Raw genomic sequence first — 13,391 nt, forward strand, 5'->3', positions numbered from 1 at the left:
ACTGAAGCCAACAGCAGTTAAATGACTTGCCCAGGGTCACACTGCTAGGAAGTATCTGAGGCAGAATTTGATCTCAGGTTTTCCTGATTCCAGGTTCAACATTCCACTGCACCGTCTAACTGCCAGATGTAAGCTCGTCAGTTAAGCCCTTTGGCTCCTTAAAATAGATGGGACAGCTGTTTAAGTTGGAAACATGTTCACTGAGCTCTTTTTGTCACAAAATTTGAAATAGCCTTCACCTATACCCTTATCTCCAGTCACCTCATTCTATTTATAGTCATAGTTACTTCTCTTTTATAGTTCTGTTGATCAAATGATTCAATTGTAGAGGTCAATGCAATATGTCTCAAGCTAATCTATTTAATTTACGGAATGGGGAATGATGAATGACTAGGATATAGTGTTCAAACAAATAATCATCTTGGTTCCTATAACAACCTCATATAAAATAATCACTTCAATTATAAATCAATCTAGTGTTTATCACAGATGTGGGGGAAGGGAGTAATAAAATACTCAGGGCTTGGGACTCCAAGTACCTGAAACTTGAAGAAATCCAGGTTAAGGAACATTAAGGGCCTGTTCCAATGACTTAAAGGAAGGCTTTGTTGGTGATACCACTTGGAAGCAAGAGCAAACACTGTATGAAATGCAAATGAATGAGCTACTAGAAGAGAAACCTCATGGATTGGTGGGACACTTCTAGCTGTGTCGAATTAAGTGAAGAGTTATGAAGAATTATCAGACAGAATGAAAGAAGGGAACCAAAAAAAAGGAAAAAGAAAAACAAAGAAAGAAAAACTAAGAAGAAAAAATTGTTTGGAGAAGGTAATGGGGAATTAAAACCAATATCAACAGGTTGGTGGGTATAAGAATACGAAACCAAGAAGAAAGAGAATGCATCCTCTGAAACACTGGAGCTACATTAAAAGCATGAATCTCATAACCCAGCAGATGGCTTCAGATGTTGGGATAAAGAAATACTGACCAATATTCCATGGATTCATGGAAAGGATCCATAGGTACTTTCTGGAAGGAGATCTATTGTTAGATACTAGAAGAAGATAGATCAAGTTGACCATGACTATCACTGCTGAGGGACGTGGCCCTCTCTAAACATGACTTAGTCAGCTGGAGGTGTGCTGTTTTCTTGATATGTGTAGAATATAAAGGTGAGCATACAGGGATTTATATCTGTCGATCACTATTGACTTCTGTTGATTTGTGTAGCGACAAATGAGCCGATAAGAGAATAGTAGAAGTTAGTTCTGGGAAATATTAAGTCCTCAATAGAAAAGCGAAAAACTTGGGGGGACACACCTTCTTCTCATACTTTCCTCAGAGATTGGGATTGTAGAAGAGAAATAATGATACAGCAAGTGAACAGCTGGCTAAGACAGTGTAGAAGAATGGCATGTGGCTTCCAAAAGGCATAACCATTCAATCAAAGGTGACAGCTTATATTAATATAGCTCTTTAATTAATTTAAAGCACCTTATTGATCTATATTATACTTCACTTGAGCTTCACAAGAATGCTGAATGGGTACTACAGGCATTATCAGCCTCATTTTACAGGTAACGAATCTGAGGCTCAGGTTATATAACGTGCCCATGGTTAAGCAGGTAGTAAGGTTCAGAGGCTAGATTTGAGCCCTTTTCTCTTTTTAGGCCTAACATTCCTTTTTCTATGCCAAACTTCCTCTATGCTGCCTAGGTGGCATGCTCGACCTGGAATCAAGAAGACCTCAGTTCAATTTAGCCTGATACTTATTACCTGTGGGATCCTGGGTAAATCACTTATCCTCTGCTCGCCTCAGTTTCTTCATCTGCAAAATGGGGATAATAATCACACTTACCTCCTAGGGTTGTTGTGAGGATCAAATACGATAATATTAGTAAAGTATTTTTAAATCCTTAAGGTATTATAATAAATGCTAGCTCTTAGTTATTATTATTATCATTAGCTCTCTGTATGGACTAAAATTAACAAGGACTGAGAGGAAATTGTTCATCTGATCAAGAAGAACAAACAGAAAATGGTAGTGAAAGGAGAACCATTCCCAGTCAAATGAGCTCCTGAAAAAGACATTACAAAGAGTGACAGGGATGGCCCAGAAAGAAAAATAGCCAAGGGGGAAATAGACATTAATTCACAGGGAAAACTAACAGGGAAGAGAGGTTCATAGACTTACAGCCTCAGACATCTGCATGCCAACATGCAGAGAATATGTAATCAACAAATTGAGTGCAAGTTTTTAATAAACAAGCCAGAAAATATCATCACACAGGCAGCACAGATTTAGTAGGATAGTATTTATTAAAGAATACAGAAATGAGACTGTGTTCACTATTCACAAGAAGCAGTGGGAATTGGGGTGGGGAGGTGATGGCAAGTTATCTCTGGGTGCTGAGAACATATAAGGCTATGCAGAAACCTGCAGACATGAGAAGGAAAACACAGTGGAGAGTATCTGAATGAGGTAAAAGGTAGGAGAGATTCAAGTGATCTTGTCAGGTGAATATACAAATGAGCCAGGTGCAGAAAGTGGAGGAATTCCTGATTCAAATCACCAAACTGTACCAAAATAAAGAATCTCACCTACTGTGATATCTGCTGGATATATCTTTCCTTTTTAAAAGGAGAATATGTGAAAAAATCCTGACTTGATGACAATTTCATCTTTCAGAAAGCAGATGGGATAATTAGGACCATTGACTGATGAGAATTATTTAGTTGAAATAAAAAAGAAACCTGGAAGAATGTGATAATATTACTCCAGAATCCATTGTGACTAAAGAGACTTGATGAATATAATTTAGTTTTGAGTAAAGGGAGTTTCAAGAGAATCCAGAAATAAGATAGGTATGAGATTGTAATGGGGGGGGCAGCTTAAAAGGATCTCAAGAATTAAATTATAAGGACAGAGTTGAGAATTTATCTAATAAGGAAGAAAAAGTAAAGTTTTAAAAGAGTCCAATGTGTCTACATAACAAGTCTCCTGAATTGAGGACAGGAAAACAACATGGAAGCAGGGACAAATTAGAAAGAACCATAAAGGTTCCAGAAAGGCCCAAGTGTTGGGATTAGAAGGAAGACCTCTTGGGCAGACAGTATTAGGAAAAGATTAATGTTTCAATCCTCAATTAGTATAGGGTAGGTGGGGTGGGGCGGGGTCTTTAAAGTGAAGCATGAGAACAAAGAATTGATAAGCAGAAACTATTTCCTGATTGTCCAGAGTGAGGAAAAAACTTAATCTTAAGGCTCAAATAGATAAACAATATGGGCTAATTAGCTGGAAATGACATCAATTAGAAAGGAATTTGACCCTTTGAGAAAACTGAGTCTAAATGGAGTTAACCCAAAGACAGGGGATGGGGAAGGGAAGGATGAGAGGTCACCAGTGGGAGGTTGAAGCACACACTCACTCTCTCCCTTGGTGTGCTACATACTTTACACAAAACGTTTACATGATTAATTGTTCCATCTGGTTATCATAGTCCTCAAGGAGGATCATGGCAATGGGAGAGTGTACAGGGGTCGGAAAGCTATGGCCTCAAGGCCACAAGTGTGGCCCTTTGGCTGAATCCAAACCACACAGAACAAATCCATTCTAGGTCATAGGATCTAAAGTTAGAAAGGACTTTGGATATTATGAAAGTCTAACACACTCAGGTGAGGAATCTGAGGTTATAAAGAAGCTAAATCACTTGCCCAAAGCCAGGCAAATAGTGAAGAGAAGAGCTGGATTCAAGCCCAGATGCTTTAAATCACTCCACTAATATCATCATTTCACATTACACTGCCTCTCCCTCATTAGAGCCAGCATGAAATCATTATGAGGAAACTGTGATAGACAAAGTACATTTCTTCTTTTGACAAGGTTAGTAGACTAACAGATTTGAGAAATGCTGTTGAGGTAAATCTGATTCAAGAAAAACATCTGACAAAGTCAGGGGAATTTTGTCAACAAAATGAAATGGTCTGGGCTGGACAACAGTGCAGTTAGGTAGATCTGGATCTGGCTGAATGACAAAGTACAATGAGTTTTGCTAATGGATCATAGGATTTCAGATCTGATCCTTAGGGGCCAACCAGTCTACCCTGTACCTAAACAAGGTTTCTACAATATCCCCAACAAGTGACCACCCATCCTGAGAAGGGGAATTTGTTGTCCTTGATAGAGGTATGTAGAGTACTATGGTATGAGTTTGTCATGGGCCACCACCATTTCAAATTTTTATTAATGACTTAAATGGAGTCATAAAAAGTATACTTGACAATTTTGCAGATTACATAAAACTGGGAGGGCCAAACAGCTGACACAGTGGATGACGGAATCAGACTTCAAAAGATCACAATAGGAAGATAAAATGACATAGGAATAATTGTTCAAGTGGGTTAGAAAAATCAACTGCACAAGCACAGAAGGAAAGATATAGTTTGGTTAGTCATATGTAAAAGGGTTGGGATTTTTAGTACAGTACACAACCTATATAGTTGCATCAGCAAAAGTGTGATATCTAGAACAAAGGGGCTGCTAAACCACTGTGCTCCGTCATGGCCACAGTTTTGTGTTCAGTTCTGGACAACATATTTTATGAGAGGAAGCTGGAACACGTCTATAGGAAGGGTGACCAAGATAGTGGGGAAGGCCTTTAATACATTGGCAGCAAGGGGTGAGAGGTCAGGGAAGGAAAGCCCGTAAAGAGGATTTTTGGGACAATGTGAGCAAGAATGCACAGTTGTGTCCACATGCATTAATGGAAGGAATACCCGTACCCGTGAGCTTATGAGCTTATTGAAATATAAGAGTACGCGCCAGGCACAAGAGGGATTAGATGTATTTTTAACAGCTACAAAGGGGAGATTTAGGACCAATATATCAAATTTGCAGGGAAGTTGATTTTGGTTCAATATGAGAATTTTCTAAAAATATGGTATCTCATAAGATATTGATTGCCCATATGAGAGGAACTTCAGGAGTAGGGCCTAATTAACCACTTCTTAGAGTTGCTACAGAAAAGGCTGATAGACCTGGCAGGGAATTAGACTGAACATCCCTTCCAATCCTAAGATTCTACACACAGTGTAAAAAACTATACTCCTTTTTTAAATAACTGACTCTCATACCTTTGAGTACAAATTATACAGTGATCTGACCATCTTTTCTTGGGTTGCAATGTAAATGGGCTAAATGTACTACAAGAAGTGATGGTCCTGAGAGATTACCTTGTGGTTATAGAAATGCCCATTGATTGAGAATCTATGCCGCTTTATCTTCTGAGCTTCTCCCAGTGTGCGACATTTTGATCTTCGCTGAATCATGCAACTTGCATCACTTTTTGTCCTCATGAGCTGTGGTGTCTCCTCTTCACCATTTATAGAATCTGCTGGTAGTGGAGATGAATAAAAATGTTAAGGTATTGGTGGAATAATGGACGATAATGCAATTAATAGGATGATAATATAATTGTACTCATGAAGTACTTCCCTGGTTTTTATTAATACAATATTTTATTAATATAATTAAAATACAATATATTAAAATGTAATTAAAATATTTTGTTAATAAGTATTTATTAACAAAATATTTTATTGACAAAATTAAATTTAATAAAATTTTTGTGCAAGAGGCTAGGGCACTAGTTCTGTTACTCCTATGTTCAAGTAGGTAGATCAAGATACAGAGGTTAAGAAAAGAAGTAATTTATACAATATTGCAGTGATCAGTTTCAGAGTCCCCTATCCACTGGAGATTGCCAGATTTCTGCTTAGTTAGAAAATTATCACTATTTACTGAGTGGCTTTCAGTGGGTGCTGTGTAAGGGATACAAATCGAATAGAAAACACTATTTGGGGAGATCTTGCAGGTTGAAGAAGAGAAAATGAGACTCCAGGTGGCTTGATTAGACTAAGACATGCACCATCTTGCCTGGTGACTTGGCTCAGACCTTCAAATTCTTCTGTTTGGCATTTAAAGCCATTCATAATCTGGCTGCAACCACCCTTTCCAGACTTGTTACACATTATCTTCCATCTACTCCGGACATATCTTGAATGGACCTATTTATATACATGTTGTCTCCCCCTTTAGAATGGAAAGCTGCTTGCGGGTAAGTGCTGTTTTTGCTTTCATTTGTATCCCCAGAGCTTGGCACAGTGCCTGCCTGCCTGGCACAGAGTAAGCATATATTAAGTACCTATTGATTGATTATTCTTCTTTATGTATTCTATGGCCCAGCCAAATCAATCTCCTTGCTCTCCCTCATAACATCCAACTCCAATCTTCATGTGTCTTCTATACCTGGAACATACTTCCCTCCCACCTCCATCTTTTAGAATCCTTAATTTCCTTCAAAGGTTAGCTTGAAGATTACCTCCTACATGAGGCCTTTCCTGAGCCCACTTGCTAGTGTTTCCTCCCCCGATGACCTCATGTCTAAGTTTGTATATCTACTTATATACCTATGTGCTATTTCCAGCAATAGAATATAAGCCCCTTGAGGGCAGGCACTGTTTTGTTTTCATTTTGTTATCACAGTGTCTCAGATAGTGCCCAGTGAGTACTTAAAAAATGCTTATTGATTGACTGAAGTGAAGTCACACTTTTCTCTGTCATCTATAGGGCAATTCTACACGGTATTTTCATCTCTGTCCTTTCCTGGATTAGATTGTAAACATAGGAGGAGCCCCACTTACTTGAGTCAGTGCCAGAGCTTTCTGAATTCACCACAGCGTGAGGGCTGGACTCTTCGATGGTCTCTCTGGCACCCTGGTGAAGTCCCTTTCTGAAAAGACAGTCACCATGTTGATGCTTTCTGTTGCTAGGAATGGGCCTCTCATTTTCAAAAGAACTGAGCTAGATATCTTCTCATGTTAGGGACAAAGGAGGGGAGAGGAAGAAAAGGCCAAATGCTGGCATTTCAAACCAGGAAGAAAGGACAGACAAGACACCAGTAAAGGATGGACAGAAATTGCATCCATCTTCCGTCTTTCCTTCTTTCCTTCTTTCCCTTTCCTCCTTTCTCTTTTTAAAAGGAAAGGGGGAGAAAAGAGAATGAGAGGAACCACAATTTAGTATTCAAATGACCTATTTTAGATGAACAAAAATAAAAAACAAAAGAAAAGAAAGTTCAGTCGGGTTAATTCATATAGCAGCTTGGCAAATATTTCCAATGATTCTCTGCTTTTCACACTCCTTCGCCCTTATGGGACAGCAAGGTGGTACAATGGGTTTAGCACTGGGCCTGGGGTCAGGAAGACCCGAGTTCAGATCCAGCTTCAGATACTCCCTAGCTATGTGATCCTGGGCAAGTCACATAACCTCTGTTTGCCTCAGTGTACTCATCTGTAAAACAGAGATGGTAATATCACCCACCTCCCAGGATTGTTTTGAGGATCAAATGAGATCCTGTTTGTAAAGTACTTAGTATATAATAGGCACTATATTAATGTTAGCTATTACTACTTTGATTTTGGAAGAACGAGGGATCTTAGACTGTGCACCATTTATTTAAAGATCAGGCTCATTGGTTTTTGAAACTGTGAGGACAAATTCTTCTACCTGGCAGCAAGGACACCGGTAGGTTGAGGAAAAGGCACCTTCAGAAAGAAGGCTGTGGCTGCCCCAAATCAGGGAAATCCAATGACTTGGAGGCCATGTCTGAGCTCCAAGAGGAAGAACATTCATCTAATGATAAGCAATAATGGCTCCTCTTTCTATAGTGCTTTGTTTACAAAGCAATTGAAGGTACTCTGTATTCTAAACAAGGAGGCTTTCTTACTGTTCCTAACATACAATGTTCTATCTCAGACAACTGGACCTCTGCCCTCTCAGCCCCACATGGGCAAAAATCCCTCTGTTCTCACCATCACCTTCACATCCTTAGCTGCCTTCCTGGCTCTGATCAGGTGCCACCCCCTACATGAGGCCTTTTCTCAGCCATCTAGCCCAGGAATTCTTAACCTGGGCACCTGGGAACTTTTTGTTTTTTAATTTGAAAACTATATTTTAATATAATTGATTTCCCTTTTAATCCTAAGCATTTAAAAACATTATTTTCGAGAAGGAGTGTGAAGGTTTAGACAGACTACTTAAGGGGATGCCTGGCATAAAAATGGTTAAGAAAAAGAAAGGTTAAAAGTTCCAGTTGCTGGTGCCCTCCCACCCCTACCCCTTCAACCTCACAACACTGTAAATTATGTGGTCTTTATTTTGTACAAACTTCTACGTGTGAATGTTGTCTCCTCCTATAGGATGTGAGCTCCTCGAAGGCAGGGACTATTTCTTTTCTTTCTTTTTATTCCCCCTCTCTTCTTCTACAGTACCTGGCATACAGTATGTGCTTAATCAATGCTAGTGGTTACTGTTATCCTGTGAGGCAGGTGGTGTATTATTATTCTCATTTTATAGATGGAAAACTGAAGATTAAAGAGGAGAAGAGACTTCTGGCCAAGTCTCAAGAAGGGGCAGAATGGTAGAGCAGAACTGCTCTATCACTGGATTTGGAGTTGACCTGGATTTGAGTCCTGTCCCTGTTCTGGTCCACGTAGCCTCTGGACTAGTCACTTAAGGAGACTGAGCACCAATATGGATGTGACTGTGAGCTACCTGAGGGCAGGGGGCTATTGAATCTCCAGTGCCTAGCACAGCGCTAGGTACATTTGAAGCCCTGGATACATGCTTGCTGAATTGAAATGAGTAGGGGTCTTTCCATGACCTCAGCTAAACCATGCCTTTTTTGAGTGTTCCCTAACTCTGTTAATTTCTTTGACCTCTCTGGGTTCTTTCCCCATACCTACTCTGGCCTCCATACAGGAGGCTGCAGAAATGTCTAGGTTAGCAAGAGGATGTCATGTGGAGCATCTGGGGTGCCTCGGGGTGCTCCCTCTCCCCTGGACCACTCACTGGCTTATACTAGGCAGGTCTTTCTTCCACGGAGCTGTAGAGAGGTGGATTCTCTCATTATCATCCTGCATCTGGAGACGGATGGGTCGCCTCAGTCCCCAGGATATGTTGAGGAGCCCTTCAATGATCAGCTCACCTTCTTCCTGAAGTGGGAGGTGAGGGAACAAAACATGGAGACATTCAAGGCCAGCCTTACCCAGCTTAAAGATTGGTCTCAGTGCCTACCCATCTCCATGTGCTATGTGACATTTGGTATGTGAGAGGACCTAGCAAAAGGAAACCTGAGCCGCGCACTTTCACATATCATCCCACCCAGACTTGGCCAGAAAAAAGCAGTACTAGGGAATGAATTCGATGAGTCAGAATTAATTTAGGAACACAGCCGAGGTATAGTCAGTCACGTACAGCCTAGGCTGTGAGGAAATAGAAGTCTCAAGGTAGACGTGTTCCTACACACATGCCCAGAAACTTCCCCTTCCGACTTCATGAGTTCTCTGATGAGTTACTATTAATGGATTTTAAGTGGACTTCTATTTCCTACATATGGTCAATTCAGTTATCTGCAAGTGAATTACCCTCTCCTCCATTAGTCAATCTAAGAGCAAGACCAAATGAGAAAAGGTGTCAGGATGAGACCCTAGAGGATGGGTGTAACTGGGCATTAGTGTGTGTGCCTGCATGAATCTCTAACCTACAATCCAAAGGCATGTTGCCCAAAGCATTCCTGGATTACCTAATGTTTTCAAATATCTGTACCTCTACTCATATGGATCAGAGTGAACAATTCAATTTCAACATTTACTAAGTTTTATGAGGCCTAAGGATCATTTAAAAAACAGGTCACTAAAGCAACGGGATGAGAACTAATGAAAAAACCAACAGCCTCCCAAATCTACCTTATTGTCCGATTCGATAACGAGATTTTCTTTTTCTTATAAAGATTTGGTTTTTTTTTTAAATTAATTTCCCCCCAGAAAGTCCAACTAACTAATTCACCATTTCCCTCCCACTCTCATTTTGAGAAGGCAAGAAAAACAAAAGCCTTGCTACAAATACGTACAGTCAAGCAAATCAAATTCTCTCAGTAGCCATGTCACTTACACTCATACACACTCACACTCTCACACACGCATATCTTAATCTTCACTTTTGAGTCTAACACCTCTGTATCAGGAGGTAGGTAGAATATTTCATGTGATGAAATTTCCCAAAGGCAAATTTATTTTCCAGTTTTAAAGGTGAAGCAGAAAATTCTTTTAAAATGATTTTGTTCCACAGTCATCCACCACCTTCCTCCCCTCCTGGACACACACCACCCCACAAATGGGAAACACTGTCTCTTAACTATGAGTCTTTTTTTTTTTCTGAACTAGATTTTTCTTCATTGACTAACTGGGTCTCTTAGAAATCTTCCTTATTAGGACAACTGATTTTTCTTATCCTTTGGTGTGAGTCAGGCTGGCTGGCCCTAAGCTGACTTTATTTCATCTTTCCTAAGACCAAATTTAGGAAATTTTGGGGGCATTTCATGGAACATTGGTTATTCTGTTCAGTCTATCACTCCCTTCCTTCATACATATTTTGTCCTATTGACTAGTTTCACTTTCTAGGAATTTTCTCAATATAGGAAATGATCAAATAGCAATTAAGAAACTATTGAATACTGATATTGTGCTATTGTTGTAAAGAAGGGAGGTGATGTGCTATAGTGTGGTAGAAAGAATGCTAGGTTTGAGACTATGGGTGGAAGCTCATGCTGCTTACCAGCTCTGGACCCTTAGCCAAATACTTCATATCATTTTTCAGGGCTTCAGTTTCCTCAAATGTGAAAAAGTGGGGATTGAATTAAATCAAGGGTTCTTTACTCCTTTGGCAGTCTGATGAAGGCTATGAACCCCTTCTGAGAATCATGCCTGGTACCCACATTCATAATTGAAAGGAAATGCTAAATTTCAGTAAAAGGTTAGTGAAAATAAATATGTAAATTTCCCCCCCTCTAAGTTCTATCCAAGTATAGAAGGTATCACTTAAGTAGAGTTTTGTAGGGGAATAAAGGATTCTTAGAGGTAGATGTAAGAGAGTGGGAGTGCGTTACAAAAATGAAGGACAGTTGGTGCAGAGGTTCAGAGATGCGAGAGGAAGCATCATCTGGGTGGCATTTTAGGTCCTTCAGGGGTGACTGCTGAGCCACTGTCAGTGATTTTCAAAAGATTTCAAATGGGACTGGTGCCACAGGATAGGAGATGGACAAACATTATCCCCATTCCCCAAAATATGAAAGAGTCAGCAAACTCAATGAGGGAGTCTTACACTTATTCCTGGCAAAATTCTAGACCATATTAATGCTAATGAATATCTTAGTAAAAGAAGCAATGATGAATCAATCCCAGAATACCTTCATCAAGAACAGGTCGCATAAGTCTAAGTTTATATCCTTTTTCAAGAGCACTTTTAAACTGGTAGATCAAAGAAATACTGTAAATATCATTTACCTAGATTTCAGAAAAGCATTTGACAAAAGTCTCTCATGCAATTCCTGTGGATTGATGTGGTCTGCACAAGAGTATAATTAGAAGGATTCAGAAATGGTTGAATGGCCAGACCCAAAGGGTGCTCATTAATGGTTCCATGTCAATTTGTAAGGTTTCCAAGAGTTCTTCTCTGTTCAGCCCTGTGCTATTTAACATTTTTTATCTATGACTTGGATACAGGTATAGATGGTGTGTTTGACAAATTTGCAGGTGACAAGGGGCTAGGAGCAAGAGTGCACTGGATGCCTAATCAATGAGTCAACCATGTGATATGGCAACCACAAAACCTAGCATGATCTTAGGCTAGGTTAAAAGAGGCATCCTATGGGCTAGGGAAATGATAGCACAGGTCTATTTTGTTCTCATTAGACCACGTAGGAAGAACTTTGTCAAATTTTCAGAAGAACACTAATGACCTAGAGAGGTATACCAGGATAGTGGAGAATATCATTTTGTACAGGAAGTGGCTGAAAAACCTAGGGATGTTTAGCCCAGAGAAGATTTTAGTTGGGGAGAAAAAAGGAAAATCAATTTCAAATATCTGAAAGGCTGTCACATGGGAGGATCCAACTACTTTGTTTCAGAGGGAATGGAGTAATGGGTAGAAGTTGCAAAAACACCAATGAGGCTTTACTTAATACGAACAATTAGAGCTATGCAGCCTCTTCCCTGTCCGGGCCAATAGTCTTCTTACCTACAGATGTCTCTGCCCTTGGGGCTTCTCTGATGACTGGTGAGTTCCTACAGAGACCACTGTTTCATGAAGAGCCAAGGTCATCCATGTTCATTTCTCTCCCAGCTTTTCTCCTGACTTTTCTAACTCTCTTTTATATGTTGTCTTCCCCCATAAAATGTGAGCTTCCTGAGGATTTGGACTGTTTTTCTTTTTCTCCCCTTCCATTTGTATTCTCAGTGCTTAGCATAGTGCTTGGCACAAAGTAAGCTTTAATCAACTTGAGATGTATATATATATGTATGTATGTATGTATGTATGTATGTATGTATGTATCTATCTATCTATCTATCATCTATCTATCTATCCATCCATCCATCCATGCATTCATCCACCCATGCAGTGGGCTGTCTTGGGAATAAGTTGATTTCTTCTTACTAGAGATTTTCAAGTAAAAGGCTGAATAAACACATGTTGGTGATGGAGTAGAGGAGTGTTGTTTTTAGTTATTGTTTGGAATCAATGACTTGAAGCCCCTGCATCAAATAACTATCAGATTCCCAACCACCACAAGTGGCCTCAATATCTTTTTGGACCTGGTAGAATGTAAAGTTATTAAGAGGAAGGGGCGCTCTCACTTTGGGATGTGTAATCCTAGTGCCTAGTTCATAATAGATGTTTAATAAATGATTATTGATTGATCTTATTTTCCCCAACATAGCTAAACACAAACAAGCAAATAAAACCTTGATTGAGTCAATTGGGAAATGGTACATAATTTTCGGACAACTTGACATTTGGTCTAATTAACAAGCTTTTGTGTTATGATTCATTCAATTCTCTAGACTGTGAATCAGAGAGACGAGGCTAGTATAAACTTGCAGAAAGATACCCTATGTGAACTGATAGACGAGACAAAACATGAACTTTTCATATGCTCACTCTCACAAGTTGCTGACGGGACCATGCTCACTCCTGGATCTTGTTCTGGGTTAAGCAAAAATACTTATTAAATACCCTTGTCCTTTTAAGGAAGCCTCTTAGAAAGTGACCAGGCAGGACCCAAGTATAATCTGTCAGGTAAAGTCTAGCTGTTCTCTATCTGAAACAGGAATCCCCTCTAGACAGCATTTCTGATAAATAGCCATGGCTTTCATCCTTGAAAACCTCCAGTGACAGAAAGCTCACTATTTTATGAGGCAGAAAACTCCATTTAAAAATATAGCTCAAATTATTAGAAACATATCCTCATATTATCCCCAGATCTGCCTCATTA

At 39.6% G+C, this 13,391-nt stretch overlaps 1 protein-coding gene across 5 annotated transcripts in view; it reads right to left on the reverse strand.

The window, feature by feature from the left end:
* RASSF4 (Ras association domain family member 4) overlaps positions 1–13,391 on the reverse strand; it is a 78,494-nt gene that overhangs the window by 18,199 nt on the left and 46,904 nt on the right. For 4 of the 5 annotated variants that reach the window (XM_020994626.2, XM_020994628.2, XM_020994624.2 and 1 more), the window contains 3 exons: positions 8,912–9,054; positions 6,703–6,791; positions 5,233–5,393 (listed from right to left, as the gene is read on the reverse strand). In XM_020994626.2, the coding sequence (XP_020850285.1) occupies positions 5,233–5,393; positions 6,703–6,791; positions 8,912–9,054 (393 nt within the window). The remainder of the gene's footprint in view (positions 1–5,232; positions 5,394–6,702; positions 6,792–8,911; positions 9,055–13,391) is intronic. The other variant, XM_020994627.2, reaches the window with a different exon arrangement.

This window comes from Phascolarctos cinereus, unplaced genomic scaffold (genome assembly GCF_003287225.1).
Source record: "Phascolarctos cinereus isolate Bilbo 61053 unplaced genomic scaffold, phaCin_HiC Scaffold_3;HRSCAF=262, whole genome shotgun sequence".
NCBI lineage: Eukaryota > Metazoa > Chordata > Mammalia > Diprotodontia > Phascolarctidae > Phascolarctos > Phascolarctos cinereus.